General features: G+C 53.0%; 1 protein-coding gene across 1 annotated transcript in view; it reads right to left on the bottom strand.

Moving 5' to 3' along the window:
- Positions 1 to 23,792, bottom strand: part of BCAR3 (BCAR3 adaptor protein, NSP family member) — a 118,050-nt gene that overhangs the window by 84,624 nt on the left and 9,634 nt on the right. Inside the window, exon 2 of the mRNA XM_004699576.2 lies at positions 20,510 to 20,837. Within this exon, the coding sequence (XP_004699633.2) occupies positions 20,510 to 20,829 (320 nt within the window). The 5' untranslated portion in view covers positions 20,830 to 20,837. The remainder of the gene's footprint in view (positions 1 to 20,509; positions 20,838 to 23,792) is intronic.

Below are 23,792 nucleotides of genomic sequence, written 5' to 3'. Positions count from 1 at the left end.
GATGGGAGTGGACAGCTGTGAAGAAGGACCAACAAGTCATCCCCACTCTGGTCTCAGGGGCAGAGATCCTTCTGCCGGATTCCCAATGCCCCCATCTCACGGACCCCCTCTCTCTCAACCCCCACCTTGTTGTGTTTTAAGGAGAAGCCACGAGTGTTTGGGAACGCGGAGCCACTCTCCCAGGGCCGTCCTTGCTAAGCTGGGCCATGTGGGTAGGGAAGGACTTTGGCCTCCTCCCCCACGACAGCTGGAGAGCCCCCTCGAGAGGACCTCGCTGAAGGTGAAGAGCGATGAGCAAACCACCTGGAGACGTTCCTGAGGTGGCCCCACAGGACTGCTTTGGTCTTCCCCATCTACACGGCCTGGAGAGAAGGAGGGAGCCACTGGAGTCTGCGCTTGACCCCACCCCATGAGCTCGGCCAGGCCAGCGACGGGCGCCCTGCTTGTTTCCAGTTACCAGTCTCAATGCCAACGCCACGTCGATGCTGACTCATAGCAACCCTCTAGGGAACGGAAGAACTGCCCCGGGGGGTTGTTTCCGAGGCTGTAACTCTCTACGGCAGTAGAGAGCCCCATCTTTCTCCCAAGGGGTGCCTAGTGATTTTAAACTGCTGACCGTGTGGATCGCAGCCCAACGCGTAACCACTACACCTCCAGGGTCCTTCCAGTTACAAAAGCAAAAGGGAATCCCAGTGTTCTCAAAGTCTGGTTTCAGTACTCCACTGCGTCCCCTAGTGTACCCCGTAATCTTCTCTTGTAAAAAAGGCCAGGAGAAGATGGAGAGTAAAACTGGAGGTCCCGGGTGGAGAAAATGATTTGCTTCTGGTTACTCACTGAAAGGGTGGCAGTTTGAACTCACCCAGAGGCCCTGCAGAAGAAAAACCAAAAAATCAAACTCACCACCAACACGAGGACTTTGACTCATGGCGACACTACCGGGCAGAATAGAATGGCCTTGTGGATTTCTGAGACAGTAACTCGGAACTGAAAGCCTCACCCTCTCCCTCGGAGTGGTTAGTGGTTTCAAACTGTTGACCTCTCAGTTAGCAGCCTGACGGATCGCTCGCTATACCAGGCCTGGTGAACCTGCTTTCGTAAAGATTGTTCGTACGACTGCTATACATGACGTTGCCATCAATCAGAATCAGCTCCATGGCAGTTAAAAAACATGTTATTAAATCAATATAGCGGCGCTCTGGGTCACCATCGACGCAGCAACAGAAGTTTGTTTTTATTTTTAGCGAGAGTGTTACAAACCCCAAAGCTTTAAACCACGGACTTGAGCCGACTTAGAAATGACATTTAAACACAGGAGCACGGAGTCTCCTCGCTCAGCCAGCCACCAGCACAATCAGTAGGAAGACTTTCTAAATACTCGAACTCCTTTCCTGGTGGGCTCAGAGCTCTGGCGGCCTACTGGCTCCTAGCTGGGCTGAGCTGTTCAAGGTCAGCAGTTCAAATCACCAACTTCTCTGCAGAAGAAAGACGGGCTTTCTACTCCTGCAAAGAGTTACAGCCTCAGAAACCCACAGGAGCAGCTCTACTATGTCCAATAGGGTTGCTACGAATAGTGTTGGCTGGAGGGCAGTAAGTTTGATTGTTTTCCCCCCGTGGGCTAAAAAACACAGCAATCGGTCCTGTGTTCGTGCTGCAAGAGAATATCCAAGTTTTCATTAGATATGAGCAGCAAAGAGCCCTTGAACCACAGGTGTATATTCTCAGAGAGAGATCACTGGAAAACAAACAGAGGGGCTTGACCGTATAAAAGAAAGGTATTTTTGAGATAAATTCTTTGGTTTATGCCAACTATGACTCCCCAAGCCCTGTGAGTCCACGGTGGTGTGTGCTTCTGTACTCTCCACTGGGGGCCTGGCACGCACCTGTGACCCTGTGTCTGGAAGGCAGCCCAGCATGGGATGGTCCCACAGCCCTCATCGGGGTAGTGGGGTGAAACCAGACCTTTTGGGTACTTTGTTTTACGTATTTATGTAAGTTTGAAGTGGCATCGCTGTGTCTGCTCCGATCCCATAATTCTCTCCAGTGTCCCTGGTTTAAGTTCATGCTGAGGGACGTCTAGTTGGAATCATCATGGGGACGTCACTCTTTCCGTCTGGTTCTCCTCAGTAACAGATTTAAAATCTCCTCCCTGGCTGTGTAAGAGAGAGCTTTATATCAAAAAGCAATTGTATATTGAGAAAACATTCCAGCTTAGTCCAGATCAAGTCCATAGTTTTGATACTAGCCCCGAAGTCCTATATTAGCCCATGAACCACTCTTCAGACTCATTCAGCACATGTAATGAGGTCGAATGCAGGAAGATCGCAGGCTGGTGGGTGCAAAGTCTTGTGGAGCCAATGGCGGCAGACGCATCTCCAGGGCTCTGGCTGCCATCAGCATGGCTCCATGTGGCTTGTCAACAGGAAGGTGAAGCAGAGAGAGAATGTGTGGCTCACTCTCAGGGAAAAGAGAGAATGTTCCCAAAATCCTCATGACAGGGCCAAGCCCACAAGGAGGCATCGTCAGACTGTGCTAGACTCCACCCCTTCATTTTAATATCCTGAAGTTGACGTGAGATTATGTCAGTACCACACTGGTCAAGCAACACTTGGTTGGTCAGTGTTGGCGATTGTGAGCCAAGGGGGTCTTGTTCTTGGGGACGGAGGCAAACTTCAGGAGCACAGACCTTCTCTCCCATGTGGCAGGGAAGGACGTAGCCTGAGGGCTGCCCTAGGTGGCAGAATGCTTCAATGGATGACTGTTTTCTTCTTCAGGTATTACAGAATAAACGAATGGCTAACAGTGCTGCCCATCAAATGTCTTTTCAGATACGAACGAAAAGAAATCATTTGCAGTAAGATCATTATTTCATGGGATGGGGGAAGGTGAGAATTCAAATCCAATGACTCCCGACCAAGTAGAAGAAAATACCCTTTCACCTCTCTCACACGAGCTGTCTGCGCTTTGCCCGCCGCCCTTGGGCAGGTGGCATGGAGTTCACAATCAGGCATATGTGTCTATCTACAGGTGTGTCCCTGCCTCGAGCGGGAACTTCCCCAACGTAGCATCGACTGCATCCCAGAAATGTCCACTTTGTGGAATACGGAAGACCGAAGAAGAATCGGTGCATCTGAACGATGGTTTGCAGAAAACATTCCAGGCCCCACGGACTGCCAAAAGGACCAACAAAGGCCTCCTGGAAGACGGGCAGCCCGAGCGATGCTTAGAAGGCACGATGGCGAGAGCCGACTTCATCTCGTGTACTTTGGACCTACTGTCTGGTCAGACCCGTCCCTGCAAAAGGACCTCACACGTGGTAAAGCGGAGGGGCAGCGTGAAAGAGGAAACCCTCGATGAGAGGCAGTGACGCCGTGGCTGCAAACAGGGGTCCAACAGAGCAACAGTGTGAGGGCGGCAGGCACAGTGTTCCATGCGGAGGAACTCGGTCGCTATGACACCCACCAACGACAGACGTCAGCATCCCAGTTCTTGTTGTCATCCCGGGAACATGACCCGGTGTCTACAGGATTCCCTGCCGTCGGGAATACCCGGTGGCACAAGCAGCTAAGTTCTCAGAAACCAGTGGATGGTTTGGACCCACCCTCGGGAGACAGGTCTGGTGACCTGCCCTGTGGAGAGTTTGGGCTCGGCCCACATCAGGCTGCCAGGAAGTAGGGCAGCTTCACAGCAACTCACAACACGCTGGCCCCGGAGCTGGCGAACTTTTGAGATGGAAGAGCCAATCCTGTCCCTCACGGTGATTTAAAAACGATTCCAGAGCCACAGATAGATCATTACCAACAAGGAAAACCACCACGTCTGAAAATGAAACTATGATGGTGTTCGTTGCATCTTCAGGTCTACCTCAGAGCCGCACGTAAGTGCCGTAATTGCAGCGGCCCTGGATCGTTCCAGTGCCCCCCAGGGGATGGTGCTGCCCACTTGGGAAACGCTGGACTAGATGATGGAACACAGGAACCAAAGACAATGTCCGGGCCACAGTGATGTCTCAATCAGGTGGGAAAGGCACATCAACAGACCCCACCCAACTCAGTTCTCTACGAGGGTGCCAGTGGCAGGGGGTGGCTTCCGGGCACCTGCTGCATCTCCGAGTTCTGAAGGTTGAGCGGCGCCTTTGCTGGCGAAGAAGGCGGGGGTTTAGTGGTGGTCAGAAATGTTCCAGGCGACGAGAGAAGCATTTTAAGGAGGTGGTGGCACGAGACCACACGATGCATTAGGGAGTTCAACTTGTGGAAGAGCTAGTACCACCCTGGTCCAGGCCAGCGCTTTCCTTCTGTTGTGCAGAGGGCCGTCGCGATGCGCGGAGCGGTCATCTCTCTCCGGAACTTCAGCCTGCTCCCCACACAGCAGCGAGGAATCGTTCCTCAGGCACGCAGTCCCTGCTCAAAGTCCATCTTGCAAGAACACAACCCGGAGGCCTCACTGTGGCCTCCAGGGCCCTGTGCATGCTGGCTCCAGCCAGCTCTCCAAGTTCACTGGAGGAAGCATCCCACGGTTCCCATGCCCCGCATCCCGAGTCCAGCCCGAATCTAGGCATGGCTGTGAAAGGACTTAGCAAGTGTCAGGAATGAACCTGACATGACGATACACAGACTGCCCGGGTGGGCCTGACTTGCAGCACGAAGGGGATGCAACATGAAGTGTCCCCGGGGATGCAACATGAAGGGTGCCCGTGCAACATCCGCGGTGCCCGTGAGAAGGCCCAGGGCCAGGAAGAGACGATGCCCATCGAGGATGACAGTCACTCTGGCCGGCAGCCCACAACCACCAGGAACCGAGTTCTGCTGAGTAGCAGGTAGGCCTACGTGAGGAGCCCCCCGGGAAGGCTCTGGACACAGATGTTCCACGGGCTTTCTGGTTGGTGAGGGACACGGACGTATGTAGGAGGCTTGGGGGGACATGGAATTTCTGCACTGGGAACCCTCCCAGGCCTTGCCCCGGGGCCCTCGTCATTGGCATCCTTTTTGCTACCATAAAGCAGCCATGGGAAACACGGCAGTGCCTCTCGTCCTGAAGCATCAACGTCCTGGTGCCACACTGGTTACTAGCTCAGCTGCTGGTGCTTTGAAACCACTGGCCGCTCAGAGGGATCGAGACAGGGCTTTTCTATCCCGGTTTCTGAGTGACACTCTCTGAAAAGAGATGTAAGAGCCCCAATAAAAGTAAGGAAAAAAAAGTTTTAGCATCTCGGAAACTCCCGGGGGCAGTTCTGCCCCGTCCTGCAGAGTCGCTCTGAGTCGGCCTCCACTTGGGGGCAGGGAGAAGGGAGCAGCGAGAGGCAGCGGGTCAGAGTGTGGGGGCCTGGGGACCCCTGAGCTTTTACTGGTATCCTGAGAGAGCAGAGGGGATTCTGGGATTTCTAGCCAGCAGGTCCAAAGTGAGGGGGGCCTTAGGGACCCCTGAAAAGATAATGGGAAACTCCACATTTGGAGCCAGCAGGGCAGCTGGCATGTGAGGTTTTGGGCGGACTGGGCAGCCTGGAGGGCTGGCTACCTTCCACTCATGAGCTCTGAGTGCGTGCTGGGCACTTAGGGTCAGACGTGCAGCTGGGGGTAAAAGGGAAGGTGAACAAGGGGGGAAACAGTCGCTAACAACTTGATTTCATTTTCCCAAGCAGTTGCCTAAAACATTCTCTTGCTAGAGAGTCTCAGCTCTCTCTTCCTTCTCTCTGAAACAGCGCCACCAGGGCGCTTTCTCCTCCTCTGGCTTTATTTGATGTCTCCCACCCTCCCCGAGAGGGCATGCAATGTCTATTTGCTAACGACCTGCCTTGCTCCAGGAACAGAATCCTCCCGGGATGGGGCTTTGTGTGCTGTCCTCACCTCCACCTCCCTGGGCCTGGGGCTGTGCACATGGCAGCTGCTGCCCAGCGACCATTTGCTAAATTCACGACTCGGAGGACTCCTGACAGAGGCCCAGGACTGTGGGGAAGCCATGGGTGTGGTGATGGCCCAGAAGAGAGGCAGCAGAGTCGGCAGGGCCAGATGATAGGGGCTGTGTGCTCACTTAGACTTGTCCACAACCTCCTTGACACTTTATCCTGGAAAGGAGCCGTCAGAAGGAAAGCCAAGTGTCTAGGAATACACGGCAGGCCCGGAACCAAGAGGCACGTAGCCTCCAGCCAGCTCTGATGGTGAGTCTGGTTTTATAAGGAAATGCTTCCTGGACACAAAAGCACTTACCCAAAGCTCTTCTATTGCCACCGAGGGCGGGGACTAGGAAGCCCAGCTATCTGAGAGAGAAGTCTTCCTTTCTAGGCAAACACCCCAGATTCCTCCTTTCACCACTCATTCCTAGACTGAAGTCCAACTCAAAATGACCAGTGTGACCAGCCAGCTTAGACCAGTGGTGTACTCTGCCTGGAACCGAGGGGCCGAGGAGGGACACACACTGCAGTGCTACCATCACACTCCCTCACCAGCCCACACGCCAGGGCACAGAGGTGAACCCAGCAACCAGGAGAAAACCTGCTCTCCTCGGACAACCTCGTGGCTTCAGCCTCTTGGCAGTGGCCATGGCCTCTGAATGTCTCGGCCTTCGTGCCGCATGCTGGTGGCCCTGCATCAACAGGACAGACCCAGCACGCTGGTGGAGCGATCAGGGAAGGAAGAGACAGCAGCAGGCTATCCATTTACTGAGATCTGGAGTCCACAGGGCAATAGTCACTGCAAAGCCACATGCTCTACTCGGTTAGATCGATACGTGGGGCAGCCTCTCAGCCTCCTTTCCTGTCAGGTGGCACCCACGATCAAAGGCCTTGCCCATCTCACCTGCCCCATCTCCTCACCTGGCTCCTTACACCCGAACAAATCCAGATGATTTGGAATTCCCTGAACCAACAGGCCTAGCGCCCCCCCATCTTCTTCCCACCCATCCCCACTTTCTTTGGCTATGAACCCTCCCCCACTCCTGACTCGGTATTAATAACATCTCTTCAGGGACTCATAAAATTCTGTGATAAGAAATGATTACAATTCAGTATAAGGTGTATAGTCACATCTCCTTCCCTCTCTGGCCGATGAGCTCACTGAGAACAGAGACCAAAGTTGGTTCACCTTTGTACCTTAGTGCTCAATAAATACTGGTTTGAATGAACGTGTGTGTGTTTGCTCTCCACTGGGCAGAAGATCTGTACCCCAACCCTTCCTTCTACCAGACTCCATAGGTTCACCAGGGAGGAAGAACTTTGGAGGAAGAGAGAGAACAGGACAGAATGTTCTTGGACGGATGGACCTCCTCGTTACAGGCAGCACTGGCACTCTCACACGGAGGTCCCTCCGCAGGGAAGCCTCGCTGCCGCCGGGGCAGTGTCCGGCTCCCTGGCCCTGGCGGGCAGGTGCTTTCACGGCAACACCACGTGGCAGGCTGCTCCTGCTGGAGGCGAATCGCTCTGGCCACGTTAGAAACGCCCGGAAGGAAGAATCGGGAGTGGAAAAACCAGGAGAACAGAGACTTTACCACAGGACCATTTCCGCTTGTTTATGGGAAATCTGGAAGACAGCAGTGCTTAAAATAGGCCCGGTGAACGAAAAGATGGCATTTCTCGGGAAAATGGCCAGTGTGTTGGGGACCCACATTAAAAAGTCCCAATACAGAGCTACTTTCTCACTCGTGTTTGTGAGGTGCTGTTGAACTGATTCTGACCCTCCGCAGCCCCACGTCACAGAGCAGACTGCCCCATAGAGTTTCCTTGGCTGCCACTTTTTTTTAATGGGGGGCTCAAGGAGCCTGCGACAATTTCAAGCTTGCCTGTTCCCACGGTTCCCACTCTCACTCACTGCCGTCGAGTGGACTCCAATCCATCACCGACCCTACAGGACGGAGAAGAGCTGCCGCTGTGGGTGTTTGAGACGGTAAGCCTTGGTGGGAGTAGAAGGCCTGGCCTTTCTCCCGCAGGGCAGCTGGGGTGGGGGTGGGGTCTCCAACTGCTGACGTTCTGGTTAGCAGCCCAACTCCTGACCACAATGCCACTAGCACCTCTAGGTGATTTAGTTTTTAAAAATTTTTGGATGTTGCTCATTTTTTCCGAGAATGGGGCTATAGGCAGGGCCCACGGCATACACGACAGACCACCGTCCAGTCCCATCACCGAGATCTTTCCCGAGCCTCACGACAGACAGCCGTCTGTGAACCCCTGCCTCACACTGCTCGAGCCTGCTGCTGTGGCTGTGGTTGCTGACCCCGCCGGGGGCTGCAGAGCGGAGTCGCTCTGTGCTTTCCTGGCAGGTGACCTTTCAGAAGCAGGTCTCCAGGGCCGTCTCCCGACGTGCCTCAGGGTGGGTTCGAAGAATCACCAGTCTTAGGGCTGCGAGTCTGCGCTCGTCAACACTCCTTGCACAAAGTTTCTTCTGGTCAGTACCGCCCCATCCTCCCCCCTCACCCAGGATGGAAAGTGAAGCCTTTGGTTTTACGATTTGCTTTGGGCAAAAGCCCTGTTAGCTCTGAATGGCTGCCGCCTTCTCCACAGGTCGTCAAAGGTCACTGCTGCAGTCGTCTGCTTTAGGATGTTTCTGGGACAGAAGGCACACTCATCGTTTGGTAGGTTCACTTTATCCTCCCCTCCCCCAACCCCGACTGTCGTGTCTGCACCCTGGGGGGTTTCTCTAGCTGCATTTTCCCTGTGGGATCACAGAGCTGATCGGAATATCTCAACCTTAAGTCTCTCTGTCTTGCTGGCTTAGGCGCCTCTAATATCGCCCCTTGTTTGCTGGCCTCACCCATCTACTGCCGTCCCGCAATCAGAGGACTGCGGCCTTCCATTGGGTCCTACCCAGTCACTGCGTTGACAGGGCGGGGGACAAGCTGAATAGCAGCCCCTCTCTTTGGTCGTATTGTTCTGAAACTAACTTCTGAAGGCCCTTTTTGTTGCCCTTGGCATTTTTCACAATCCTCTGCTCACGCATCGCGCCTGCTGCTTCGGCAGCTCGGTGCCACTCTGCTGCGGGGCCTGGCTGCGTGGCCCAACATCTGGGTCCGGAGCCTAGGCCAGGACAGCACAGAAGAGGTGGGGGCCCAGAGGGAGCGGGACCCGGGGAAAGAGTGAACCAGAAAGAGCATTCTCCAACCTCGGCGTCAGGGAAAAGGTACGGCAGGGAAGGTGTGAGGGACGGTGGTCAGGAAAAGCCGACCTGCTCATCCAACTAATGAAGGGCGCACATGCGGGCCCTGCCACAATGAAGATGGAGCAATCCGGGGCAGGGGGCACAACACGGGCATTCCTTTCTCCTCAGGCCACGGACTCCTTCCACGAGCAGAACTCCTGGCCTCTCTGTCCTCAGCACCAGGCAGACGTGCACCGCACTTGTGAATGGACCAAACAAAACTGGTCCTGGCTCCCCTCGGCGCAGGTGGGGGTGGTCGTGTCCTTTCATCAAGTCAACCCAGGCTGCAGAGAGCCTGTGTCTACATCCTTACGCAGAGGGGCTACTTGATGGCCACATCCCTGGTCCTCAGTTGAAACTGCTCAGAGGGCTGTTTACAGAAATCCTGAGCTGGGTTTCCCTACTGGAGCCTCAAGCCAGTGTGACTGTGCCCATCGTTTCTTTCAGCTTTGGGAATCCCTCCTCCTTCTACGGTCACCCACAGGACGGACTTCCCTCCCTGCGAGGGGACCTTAGGCCGGAGGCTCCTACAGCTCCTCTGCTTCCACGCCAACCAACAGTGCCCGACTCTGAGCCGGGTTCTCTCCCAGCGGAGAAGGCAGGGATGTCTAGTTAATCTGCTCCTGACTCGGATTAAAAGAATGGCAATTAAACTGTCTCCTCAGGCAGATTCCCTAATCATGTTAAGACAGCACCATTTAAACACCCTGCACGTTACAGCGCGGTGAGTCTGCAGGGGAACCCAAGACCAAGACCGATGGGAGCTGGCTGATAACAGCTGACCTCACCTGGGGTTAACCTGTGCTCGGCAGAATTCGAGGGGAGCATGAAGTAAAAGGCCACTGTTGAAATTCCCCTTTACTTGGCCACCGTCCATGGAACTGAATAGGGTAAGAGAACAAGAAACCCCGTATCAAGGCCAGTATGTCTCTTGGCAGGCACAGAGGGCTGGCTTCAGTGAATCACGAAGCTGCAGGCTGTCTAAACCCAAACAGCACTTTTGATAAAAACACATGCTTTGTTTGGCTGCTGTCTATCTGCCTTTCCTCCCCTCCCCAGCCCCCTCTTGAAGGATTGTGTTTGTAAAAGTTCTCTCTCTCTCTCTCTCAACCTCCCTCCCTCCCTCACTTCCATGGAATCAATTCCCACCCATAGTGGCCCTCTAGAACAGAACTGACCTGCCCCTATGGGTTTCCGATATTGTAAATCTTTAAAGCTGTGTCCATCTCTCTCAGAGTGGCTGGTGGTTTCAAACTACATAACCACTATACCATCGGAGCTCCTTTATAGAAGTTTAGTCCCAACTAATTCAAAGTCAGAATAAAAGTACTAGGGCTTTGAGATAATGTCCTAACGGCCTCCAACAGGATGGTTCTCATACAGCCTGACACACACACACACACACACACACACACACACCCCACACTCCTCACTGCCATCGAGTTGATGCCGACTCATAGCGACCCTATACTATAGGACAGGATTAACCTGCAGTTCAGAGAATGCAACTCTTTACATGAGTAGAAAGCCTCGTCTTTCTCCCTTGGAGCAGCTAGTGGTTTTGAACTGCTAACCATGTTGTTAGCAGCCCACTAGTAACCACTATACCACCAGGTCTCCCTACCAGCTATAGGGGTGTCCCAAACAGGTGAGGCTTCAGCTGCTAACCAATAGTTTGGCAGTTTGAGTCTATCCATCCAAAGGTGTTTCAGAAGAAAGGCCTGGTGATCTATCTCTGAAAATCAGCCGTTGTAAGGCCTGCTGGAGCACCAGCTAAGGAACACACACCTGGTTTGCCTTCCAGGCCAGTTACCCATCCTTCAGGTGGCCGCCACTTGAAAAGCAGCCATCACACATCAAGCAAAAGGCAGCTTGCCAACTGCAGTCACCGTGTCTACAGGTTGTTGATGGGCTCCTGCATCACGGAGGGGAAGGACCCGGAGCAGCTTAGTCACCACAGATCAACGCTGCCGACACAGGCCAGGGGTGGCCCTGGGGACGCATCTGCTTTAATCACACCGCAAATGTATTACATGAAAACAAACAAGTGATGTGCTTTGTGTTACTGTGTGCTTAAGAGATTTTATCTTTCTCCATTAAATGTTGTCTCTCATCTATTGTCTTTTTTGTTATTTTTTAGAGCTTGCCTCATTTGTTGTTCCCTGAAAAGCAAACTCGGCCTTCTCTGCTAGGCTCCCAGGGATGGAGGATGCTGGGATGGCTCAGGCTTGGCCCCATGCCTTCTGTTGCGGATCTGGTCTTTGATTTGTAGCGCAGGAGGCCTGTGTGTCGGAATAATTGTGCCACAGCATATTACCAGGCCTGGTTTATCACTGGTGCCACTGGGTGGGTTTGAACTGCCAACCTTTTAGCTACCAGCTGTGTGCAAATCATTTGTGCCACCACAAGGACCTTATTACATGATTTTTTAACCTCCAAAGTCTGATATATATTTTAATAATTTTTTTCCTTTTTTTAAACAAACACATGTATTCTCTGACAGTTTAACCAGCTAAAAGTCTGAATCCAGGACACAAGCTTTAGGAGAAATCTTCCTTTCTCTGTCGGCCTTGTGAGGCGATCCTTGTCTCCTTTCAACATCTGTGGGCCCAGAATTCCTTGACAATTCCCGTGCGTCTTGGCCTCAATCCTCCTCAGAGTTTTGGAGGTTCACATCCCAGGGACCCTGGGTCCAAAGGAGGCGCTGTGCTCCCGGCTCTTCTTTCCTGGTGGTAGTCGGTCCCGATGTTCATCCTTCAGCACATCTCAGTTTGGACGAGTGGCTTCCCAATTGGGCAGTCCAGGTCTGGAAGCCCTTGCATGCATCTGGCCACTGCTGGTTTCTAACGATCTCTTTCCAAACCACTGCTAAGGCCACACACAGGCTCTTCTCGGTGCCTGGACAACATCTGCATTGCCTTCAAGCAGGCCTGTCTTGGCTGCTCCTACTGAATCCTCACCCTTCACCTCCCTCCCTCAAAGAGACCTACCTTCTCTCCACCCAGTCTACGGAACTCACGTTTGTGGTGTGACCACCCTCATGCTTCCTTGCCTTGTGCTTACGCATTTCTCCACGGGTTGATCTGTGTGCCCCGAAAGGATAGGACCACCGACATCCATCTCCTTCTCCACTGGGCACCGGGTACTGAAACAATGGCTCAACAAAAACTGGTTGAGAGCAAGAGTAAGTTTCAAAGACGCTGACATTAGTAAAAGGACAGACACAATCAATCAACGAGGCCAGGCCCGTAAGACAGGCTCCGTTTTGTGTTCAGGACAGTGGCACAAGGAGATTTGGGTTGCGCCGTGTGGCTGATCTACCTGCAGCTGTGACTGCTGGCCAAGACGCACTGCTGCAGGGCAGCTTAGGGCAGACCCAGGGCGAGGGATTCCAGCCAGACTCCATCAGCACGTGGGAAACTTTCTCCAGCACGGAACTGTGATCTCAGGTTACACTGGCGGTGCATCGGGAGCCTCCCAGGAGGAAGGAAGGAAACCAGAGCGTGAGCCTCTCACCCACACCAGGTCTGTGCTAGGTGTGCTCGCTCACCTGTCACTGCCTTTCAGCCAGCCCTAAGCCACCCTTTGAGGAAGTGCAGATCCAGAAAGGTGGAGGAACTTACCCAAGGTCACTAAGCTAACTGACCCTGATTGGGACAATCAGTGTCAAGGCTGTCTTTGATGCCCCAGGGATCTCAGGGTCCCAGTAGCCATCAGGGTCAGGAGAAAAACAAACTGCTGATAACAGGTGGGAAGAAAGGCCCAGTAGCACAGTGGTTGCGCACTCAGAGGCTAGCGGTTGGAACCCTCTAGCTGCTCTGCGGGAGAAAGATGTGGCGGTCAGCTTCCATGAAGAGTACAGCCTTGGAAACCCACGGGCTTTTCTACTCTGTCCTGTGTGGTCACTGTGAGCCAGAATCAAGGTGAGGGCATTGGGTTTTTGGACCAGGCTGAGCTGAAAGCAAGGATGTGATCTGCTCAGCCAGATACCCAGCCGGCACTTCAGGCTCAAGTGGGAATGTCAGAGGGCTGCCATCAGTGGAGCCTTCATTATGACCAGTTCTCGTTGTGGAACGGCCCTATGATTCCAAACATTGGCAGTTCAAACCCACCCAGAGGTATCTTAGAAGAAAGGTCTGGTTATCTGGTTATTCTCTCTCTCTCTCTCTCTCACACACACACACATCCTCCTCATTTTATAACATTGAACTTGCCCTTCTTAAAATACCTAGTGAGTAGCAAAACAGGCATTTGAACCACAGTCTCCGGCTTGTAATCCCCAAGTTTTGGCCTTCAAAAAAGGGGTTACCTCGCCATTGGCTACCATGTTTGCAGGGGACAGTGCAGGCTGCACAGCGGCTGTGTAAATGACATATGACTTCTCAGGCCTCCATCACTTGCAAATACCAGCCCAATCCTTACAATAAGAAAACCATTTGTTCCTGGTCAGGGGCTCTAAGAAGGAAGGGCTCAAAATTCTGCATCCAATCCTCCCAGTGAAAAAGCTTGGTGGTGACAGCATTAAAAAGCTGTGAGCAGCAGGGGAGCTATGACCTGGGGGCCTATCAGTTCCTGCAGTGCCAGCTCCCAGCTCTCCCCACCCAGACAGCCCTGGCCCCCAGGCTCCGAAGAAAGCCTCTTTCCAATCAACAATAGCAACTACAACTTCTCTTGGGTTTCTCTTCCGGCTGGCCAGGCCGAGCTGACTCCCAAATCCACATGTGATAAGAACATGAAGAATCATTTGTAACTGCGCCGCAGCACCTGCATTTACAACTGGCTTCCACAGAGAAGGAGGAGGTCTCTGATACAGCCCAGAGTTGGTTCTCTGATGCTCAGAATATTACAGAGCCGACCTTGACCCTCTAACAAAGGCGTGATGTAACGCAGGACTGTCCTGGGGTGTGGGGCCAGAGAGGAGGGTGAGCAGCCCCACTCCACAAGGAGGGCTTTGTGTAACGGCGGGATCATTTCCTCCGCTGTGGTTTGTAATCAGTTAAAAGAAAGAAAGAAAGAAATTCCTTTAGCTTCCCCCAGAAGAACAGCTGAGAATGCAGATTGCAGCCTTTAGGTTGAAATCATCCTAGGCAGGAGAGGATTTAGGACTCCCATCAGGCAGCTGGCTGACCAGCAGGCATCTCCCATTCTCCATGCTCCCTCAAGTCAAGGCAGGACCCAACACCCCACAATGGCCAAGTTCACCTCTGACCCAGCTGCTCCTGGCCTCAGCCTGCCAGGGGCACGAGGCCCAGGACAAGCCCCGGTCCTCCCCAGGCATGAACCACCCACAGCAGCTGCACTCACACACCGAGCGGCATTTGAACTCTTAGAAAAGCTCAATTTAATCCTTGAAAAATAGAAACACAACCTATGGGCTATAACTTTCTAGAGACATTCTTGAACTTGGGCTGCCAAAGCCATTGTCACTCTGCTAATCCAATAAATACAACTTCCATTAATGTTCAATCCCATTCATAGAAAATTTTATGTTTCTATTAATGATGGGGATTTTTAATAGAAAATACCCACCCCACCCCCTCTCTCCTCTTTTCATTTTGGTCCATCCTCTGCCTTTCTAAAAAACATTCCAAATCCCACTTCCCCTTGGTGCTATTTGCAGGCAGCAGACATGCTCCCACACAAATGAGTTGCAAGTGCTTGTGCATGGAACCTCACGTTCTAGATCCTTCTGATGAACTCTGCGTGGATGTGTTTGCCTGTCTGGGAGAACCTCTCTTGCTTTGTTACAAAGACAAAGCAGTCATTGTGGAATTTGGCACAGCACTGAAGAGGAGCAAGTGAAGTAATTCTTCCGACAAGGACGTTCACCCAGCTCAGAGTTGGGGCTGTGTTTTGCACCGAAGACCTGACCGTGTGTCAAGGTCAATCACCTACTACCTGGTGAATGACTTGAAGGAATTCCGCAAACTTTCTGGCCACCGTTAGTTTAAAACACTTGTGACTAGTCCATCAGTTCCATTCCTGCAGATGAACAAAAGGCCACATTGTCCCACCGCCTGGCTCCACAGCACAAGGGGAGCCCAGCAGGAGCACCCCGCAGCTGTTCCCAGGAATGCATCATCCATGCACCCACAGGTGGGAAAACGGCCCGGCACTGATCCCTCAGCGAGACCAGCACCACACACACTGCAACAGGACCCGGTCAGTCCCCTCTCAGCCCAAGGAAGTGCTTAGGCGCAAAGGAAAACCCAGTCTCCAAGACAAGCGAATCAGAGGGGCATCGGCCAAACAACGCTAATGTCAAGAGGAAATCCTGCCTCTAAGCCTCTCTGAGAAGCCTTGCTGTGCCCATGGCACAAAGACTCCTTCTGTGCCATCAAGCAACCAGGTTTAAGAGCTCCCTGGCTTCTGGCTTTGACCACTTTTCAAAACCACAAGTACATCCAAGGGCAGCCAAGCTCTCTCGGAGCCAAGAGACGATGGCCTGTGAGAGGGACAGATGAAAACGGGGAGCCCAGGGACAGGTGGGGGAGACTGCTGTCACACCGAGAGGATGGCAACCCACGCACGCCATGAACCCAAATGTGTATACAGTGTTGGGCCCAAAGTGCAGCAGAACGTTCAAAACAAACAGCATCCCTAGCAAACAGAAGAGCTGGCCTCTGAATGCGGAAACCAACACCCCCTTCCAGGTCAGCCTTCGTCTAACTGGCTTTTGTCGGCCCGGGTTCCAATCTCCCCCAGGGGAGGTGGGGTGGGGGGAGTGTCCCCACTCTGGGTGTTGACTCTGTGCCAGAAGACAGTTCAGCGGGTGCCCACTCGCTGCCAGCACCGATACTGGAGGCTTTGGGGCACGGTGTCTGGGGAGGGAGGCACGGCAGGGGCTTCTGGGTTCTGATCGCAGCTCAGTCACCTGCTAGGGTCCGATCTAAGGTCCTCCAGGGCCCCTAACCCAGTGTGTCAGCTGTAAAGGACAGCCGCGATGCCGCTCGTGGGGAATCTGCGGCCCCGCTCAGAGTTATGATATGCAAAGAAGAAGCGGCAGCCGTACACGCTATCGAGTCGATTCCGACTCACAGCAGCCCTGTAGGGCAGGGTAAGACTGTCCCTTCCAGCCTTCTCCCTCAGAGAGGCAGACGGAGTGGACTACTGGCCCCGCAGTTAGCAACCCACCTCGGAACCACGAAGCCCCCAGGGCTCTTGACCTTGGCGGTAAATCTGTCTTGAGAGACAATGGCAAGCTTGCAACTTTGAGGCTTTCCCAGGATTAGGGGTTGCCTGGCATGGGAACAAGGCATCCCGAAGAGGAGGCCTGGGTTCTCCCAGAGGATCACCCCACTCACAGCACCTGTGATGCAAAGGACTGCTTCCCGTCTGGACATCTGAGCAAGTCACTGTCCACCGGACTGAAACCCTACATTCACTCTGCAAAGGAAAGGGAAGGCCAATCTCATTTACCTGAGCCCCCCCACCCCCAACAAAAAAACCAATAAGCTTGTTCAATGGACGCCTCATCAGACGCTCAAGGAGACGGACTGACACAGTGGCTGCAGCAACGGGCTCAAACGGAACCATTGTGAGGCTGGCGCAGGGCCGGGCGCTGCTTTGTTCTGTCGCACGCGGGCTCACTGTGGGTCAGAGTGGACTTGGCAGAACCTAAGGACAACCGCCATCCTTCCTTGGGTCCCTGGAGACAGAGATCCAAATCCAGAACATCAGGCCACACAGGGAGGAGCGGGGTGAGCTGGCGGGAGTGGGTGGTCTCCGCAATCCTTTTCCGTGTGAGAGCTGACACCCCCTCTCCCCCATTCATCCTGCTGGTCCATCGGCGACAGAGGCATGGGGTTCTTTCTTTAGACTGTGGCTTGTTCCAACGGAATCGAGGTAGCCCGTCATCTTATTAGGGACACTTGAAAGGGGGGTTACTATAAGATACTTCGAACTCCCCCAAATTGGGAATACCTGAAGAACAATGTGAAAGCATATTACATAAATTGCCTTCAAGTCAATTCCAACTCCTGTAAGATATAAGACACGAGGCTGGGAGGGTGTAGAAGTTTGTGTTTTTCTGCCACACAATCACACGCTGCACACGTCCCGTGACACGTTTGTTGCCCCTTGCCTCCATCTTCAATGATATCATATATTAAATTGAGGGAGACCGGATGTGAATTTGGACTCGTGTCTCCTAAACAAATCTAGACAAGCAGTTCAGGCTACGTCCTCCGGAGATTGGACTTCAAACTCGGGACTTGTGCTCACTCTGTGATAAGATCTTCGGCAGCGGCCTGACCTCTGTCCAAGTCTGTTTTTAAATCAGAAAGCTTTGAAGCTCTGGCAGGTTGTCAGCCTGGGCCCTGCGTGTTTATCCACAACTTCCGCAAGATAGGAAGGGCGACTCCATTGCCACCCCTCCACAAAGAGCCCCGAATAAGAGCTGGCACCCACCAAGGACCTGAGAATTTCAAGGCATGAGTCGGTCTGTGTCTGGAACCTCGCAGCTTCTTTCTTAATGTGCAGTGCAGTCCTAGTGGCGCCGTGCTCACGCGTTGGACTGCCATTTGAAATGTCCACCGTTCAAAACCACCCAAGGCGGGGTTGTCTACTCCATACAGCGACAGTCTTGGAAGCTCACAGGGGTAGTTCGAGCCTGCCCTACAGGTCACTACGAGTTGGCATCCACTTGACGGCAGTCAGTGGAGCTTAAGCTGCTGCGATTGTCAGCTGTTGAGAGCCCACTCTGACTCTCGGCAGGCCCGTGGGTGCAGAGGGGGACCGCGCCATAGGGTTGTCAAGGCTGTAACATCTGGAACCAGGTGGTCAGGCCGGTTTGCCATGGTGCCCCTAGATGATTTCCAAATAGTCGTAAGGCTGCTTAAGGCCCGTGAGGTATTGTTTAATAGGGCCCAATACAGAGCTGAAGTTAATCAATAAAAAGCGGTCCACAGCAATCCAGGTGGGTTCTGACGCCACATCAAGTCGACTGGCATTTCTGGCTGGCCTAGGTCACTGTGCTTTGCTGCCTCAGAGTCTTCTAAGGGGGGGGCCATGACTGCTCCTCATCTGCATCCTGGCACCTGTAAGTGGCGACCAGGTAATACGATCCATCCAGGGATGCACCTCAAAATTCACCTGTCTCACCAGCAGGCCGCCCACTCTCTCTCTCTAAGCTCAGAGGTCACCCACCTAGATTTTGTGGAGAAGGGCCAGGGCCTTCCAAGTCCCAGGACACCCTGGGGATCCTTCCAGTGTCAGGGACTTTTCAGGACCCCTGGGACTTTCTCCACCCAAGAACCTGAAACCAGCCCACCACCATGGAGTAAATTATGACCTTTGAGGGCCCAGCAGAACCGCCCCTTTGGGTTTCCAACGCTGTAAACATTGCAGAAGCAGAACGCCTCCTCTTTCTCCCCTGGAGCACCGGCAGCTGACCTTGAGGATAGCAGCCTTAGGGGTCATAGCGGACCTTCAGGTTAGCAGCTAAGGGGTCACTCACTCCACCACCAGGACGCCTTTTCTAGAACAAACCAAGCTCCAAACTCCTGCCATGGAGTCAACTGGGACTCGCAGCCACCTCGGATGATGAGAGAGAGTCCGTGAAGGCAAACCCGCCCCGGTGGGTTTTAGAGACTCACTCTGTGTGGGCGCAGAAAGCCTCGTCTTGCCCCTGCAGAGCCCAGTGTCTAACCACTCTTCCACCAGAGCTCCTAAAATAGGCTCCCCTCAGCTTTCTTCTTCTCCGTGTGCAATTATGCAACGAAAGCAATTCTGCACACTTGGCTTGCCTAGCCAGCTCTGTCAGCCTCTCCCAATCTCCTCTCAACGCGTACGCTCAGCCACAGGCCACGCCAACTTCCTGAGACTTTCCCAAGCACACCAACCTGGTTCTTGCCTCAGGCCCTTTGCACATGCCTCCTCTGTGCTTGCAAGAGGCTTCCACTTTTCTGTTCCTTGGCTCCATGGCTATCACCCATCCTTATGCAAGTCCTAGTTTGAATACATTGCCTCAGAGGCCTGTCCACTCTGTCATAAAAGAAAATGACCCCAATAAATCTCCAGCCTATCCCTCTATTTCCGCTGTAGCCTTTACTATAAAACGAAACTGTTTTATTTACTTGCATTTATCAGATTGCTCACCAGGGCATGTGTTCTGGGAGGACATTGCTTCAGATGCCCCACCCCCCCACCCCCACTACCCATCACCCTGTTAGTTCACATTCTTCTGGTCCTACAAGAGTAGATTACTGGACTGATTTGACTGCTAGGATGTCGTCTTCCGTGCTTGCCAAGTTTTCTAGTTATTACACTCAGAGGACAAGGCAGAATTTTCCTGGTGAAGGCTGGTGCATATAAAAATCAATGTAAACTAATTAACATAGGCACTCAATATCTAGACATTGAATGAATAAATGAGCTAGGACTAATGTGGCTGTCTTTGCCACATTGTTAGACAAAAAAGACAGAGAGCCAGCCGGAAGATACAACAGAAGAAACTGCCCCATTTCTTACCTGATAGCATCACAGATTACTGATCTTCCCCAACAGGAAAGGGAGTGGAGTTCCCAAACCAGCTCTAACAAGCTGAAACCAATCACAGCCGGTCGGATTTACCAACCCAGAGAAGCACTTAAAATCATAAGGTTTATTTATCCAGATCCCTGGCTGGTAGGTGGCAAAACTCAATTCCTGTCCTAACTAAAGCATCCCAAAGTTGACCTGCTATTGCACGCGCCACACAACTGTACTTCAGCATCTTGACAACTAAATCCCAGTGGCTGCAGGTCCTAACTTATAGACACCCAGCCATTTCTGAAGAATTGGACAGCCGTGGTTCAGAACCTGATGTTAAGATAAAATACATTTGCAACTATATATGTACATTTCCTTCAAAAGGATGAAATGGTTAGTTTTTCCCCTTGGTGTTATAGTAGTGTTTTGTATATATACCCACAAAATTAGTGTTTTAAAAAACACACACACACACACACACACACACACACACAGTTCCTTATCATTGAAAGATACGTATTGAAATGTTTACAGATGACATTACAGTGGGGATATATATATACATATACATACATACATACATACATATATATATATATATGCATGTTCCTGTGATGCCGAACAAATTTCAACAGAACTTCCCAGCTAGATATATAAAAATAAGAGTCGTAGTCATCGAAAGGCACGTATTAAAATATTTACAGAGAAAATGAGGCCAGAGGAGGAGGAAAGGAGAGTGAGCGAAGAGAGAAAACAGGACGGGCCAGGAGCTGATCGCTGCTGAACCTGGGTGAAGGGTCCCTGGAGGCTAATTCAATGACTTGCTCTACCTTTATACGTTTAACATTTTCCATCACAAACAGACTTTTCTGAAAGGCCAGCGGACAGCACAGGCTCACTTGAGAAATTAGAGAAGCTACCTGAAGGCGGAGGCTTCGCCCTTCCAGTCTTGCAGTGGGTGCTCCTGGATGGCATCCTGGGTGCGAGGCGCGTGCTGCCGTGGGGACTTGCCGTGAGGGAGGGGACCCATGTGACCAAAGGTATCGCACGACCTGGAGGGAGGAGGGCCTTTTTTCTTCCGTGGCAGGGTGCCATGGATAGACACGTCCTGAGAGGCATCTGTGCGGTGTTCAGCGAGCGAGGACTTGCTGCTCAGAAGGTCCATGGACGAGGCCACGGAGAACTGGTGACTCACAGCCATGTTTCTGGGAAGGCTCGCAAACTTGCCTGCAGCCATCATCTTCAACCCTAGAGAGGAAAAATGGGAAGGTGTAAATCTCCGCTCATCACAAGACCCAACTTCCCTTTCAGTACTCAAAACGGCAAGGTGTCAGACTGCAGAGGACCATGTTCATGGAACAGTAGCAGACAAGCCGGCATCTAATGGCATCGTTGGCTGCTGTTCGGCTGCACAGTGGAGTCAGCCCTCGGATCAGTTACCGATTGAACTGCTGTAATCACCAGCTTGTCATTGGATGAATTTCCCGAGGACAAGTTCCCTAGTCCGCGGCTCAGCTCAGGAATTCTGCCCAGACCTGGTCAGCCTCACCGCAACAGGCAAGCTACTACCGGCTGGTCGGTCGTGGCTGTGCCTGAAGCCCGCTGGCTAAAACTTGTATGGAAGGAGAGACGCTGAGCGCTGAACCCACCACGGCACCCCAGATGGCATCACTAACCGCAGGTAATGAGGAGGGGAACTCTAATATCTCCCAGCTCATTCGCTCGGCCCCCTCTCTTTCTGATCCCACGGAGGAATTCCCCTGGGTTGGCAGCAGACCCATTTCCTCCAGTGGAAACGGACAAGCAAAATTCCAGAGTCATCAGGGGCACGTGAGCCGTTTTATGATCTCGGACGATGAAAGTCGATGGGAACACACAACAAGCTAACAAGCAACACAAAAGACGACGGGGGACAGGCTCCAGGCTTCAGCAAGAAATGGATCAGAGCGCACGTGCTCAGCCCACTCGATCAGGGGTGTCCTTCTACCACCCTGCAAACGAGAGCAGCAGTGAAGATGATGGAATTCTTTCCAGCCGTGCTACCCAGAGGGCTGGGGAAGAATTTCTCCGGCAAAGCCTGGTGCTCACAAATAAATCAATGCCTTCTAACGAACGCAGACAGGCCAGGGCCCGGGGTCAGGAGGTGGGTCCCTCCTTCATACATCTGTGGGCTCAGCTGCAAAAGAAGATCACTGGGAGCAGGGATGCCATGCACACTGCCTCTCGGGGTCAGGAAGCAGCCTGCCACCAGCAGCGCTCAGCAATGCCGGTAGGTGCCCAGAGCCCGGGAAGAGAGGGAAGGGAAGGGACGAGAACGGAGGGACCAGAGGGTCGGGGAGGCATGGATAGAGAGAGGAAAATGGTACATGAGGCCGTGTTTCAATGGGGTGCCAACCATTGCTCCCAGTAGCCACCAATGTTGTGGGGATGGTGGGGGAAAGACCCAACATCCCAATGTATTTTAAATAGGCCTCTTTATTAAATCTGAACCAGGACAAGGACAAAAGCCAATCCACCAGTTCAGTGAGGCCATCAGCATGCAGCCATAACGGTGTCCAAAGGATTCACAGCTAAATTAGAATGTATGGAAACAAAAGGGAATTTCGGCACAACAAATCACGACTGGCAGGAGAGAAATTCATCACTGTCACTGGGGGACTGCACACTAGTTCAGGGTAGAAAAGCTTACAAGCTTGGCGCAGGGCCCTCCGGCCACCTTGGTTGGCGTATGACTCATGACCATGTGGCCCTGGTACCCCAGTTTTCACTAAGGGCGCACCCAGGCAAGTCCCCAAGGGCAAAACTGTCCCTCCCTTGTCTGGCAAGGGGGAGAATGAAGCTCTAACAGACCAATAGTAGAAATGTTCACTTTGAGCTGAGTCAGCTCTCCTTCCCTGGAAAAGGCACACTACACTTTTGACCTAAGCCAAATTATATACGATTTGTTTAAGGCAGCGTACAGAGGCAAAGGGACGGGAACGTGGATAAGCATTAGGGCTAGTCCCCGGGGACAGGAGGACCTCGGACTACGTGTGGACCACACAGCTGTGCCTGAGCCCGGTGCTCGGGCCTTCCCCAGAGCTGGCAAGGAGAAGGTCCATTCTCCGGGCCCCCTGCAGCCCTCTTCCCTCAGGCCAGCCTTTCTGCTGCATCTGGTTAGGGAGAAGCTTTGGTTTAAATATTGGCATGCAACAGCATGGTGGCCGTCAACAACAACTGCAGATTCCGTTTCACAAAGGATGTGGGGACGTGGGACAATCCAGGACACAGCCCTGCCTGCAGAAGCTCTTGGGAACTGGGGCAAGACCAGCAGAGTCAGCAGAGGGCCTACTCAGCGGCCAGAGCACACAGGACCCACCGCTTCCGGGTGCAGGAGGGCGAAAGCCATGGTCTGGGGGAGGTGGACTGAGGACTTGCACTTGGGGGCGTAGACAGCCTTGCCTTTGCCCTCGGTTCTTGGCGAAGCCTGGTTCTTCTGGAACCCCTTAGTAGTCCAGTGCTGACATAGAGAACCCCCACATTTCCACAAGCAGAACAGGATTCCCTCACGGTGCAGGAGGCCACCAGTCTGAAATCTGGGTGTCAGCTAAGGGAAGGTGCTTGTCTCCTCCTCACAGGGTGGGGCTGGCGCCCCTTGAAAGCAGCCGTCCCTGGGTCTAGGAGGTTCTCCGGGCAGAGACCTGGGTCCAAAGGACACGCGGTCTCTTGCTCTTTTCTTTCTAGGAGTTGGGTCCCTCCTTCGCAGCTGGCCTCCCTCTCCTCTTAGCACTTATGAGATAAAAGGTGCTCCCCTCCCCGGGGAAACTGCCCATTACACCAGGCCTGTGACCTTCCAGCCCACCCTAGTGCCCTCGCAGCTGATTGGCTGAGTGACTTCAGATCACGGTCATGGAGGATGATCCCGTGCTAACTGGCAAACCACCGAGTTAGGACGCAGCTGAATTGACACTTACTTTGTGAGGATACAACTGGAGTCATGTGCCGAGGCTTGCCTGCTCCGTCTAACTGGGGCCACACAGCAGGCTGGATCACGGTGGGTATAAAACCACAGGGCTGCTTGCTGCACGTCTCCCCGTGGGTCCCTCCCAGGGCTGGCCAGTACCTGGCACCCAGTCAGCACTAAACTCCACGTTAATCATCACTATTGAAAGAGAAACCAAACTGCCCAGTCTGATCACCAGTGACCCAAGCCTACACAATTCC

The sequence above is a fragment of the Echinops telfairi genome, unplaced genomic scaffold, assembly GCF_000313985.2.
Source record: "Echinops telfairi isolate 266 unplaced genomic scaffold, ASM31398v2 ScPeMD7_443;HRSCAF=831, whole genome shotgun sequence".
Lineage (NCBI taxonomy): Eukaryota > Metazoa > Chordata > Mammalia > Afrosoricida > Tenrecidae > Echinops > Echinops telfairi.
The sequence above is the reverse complement of the archived record's forward strand: the minus strand, read 5'-3'. Positions and strand labels throughout refer to the sequence as shown.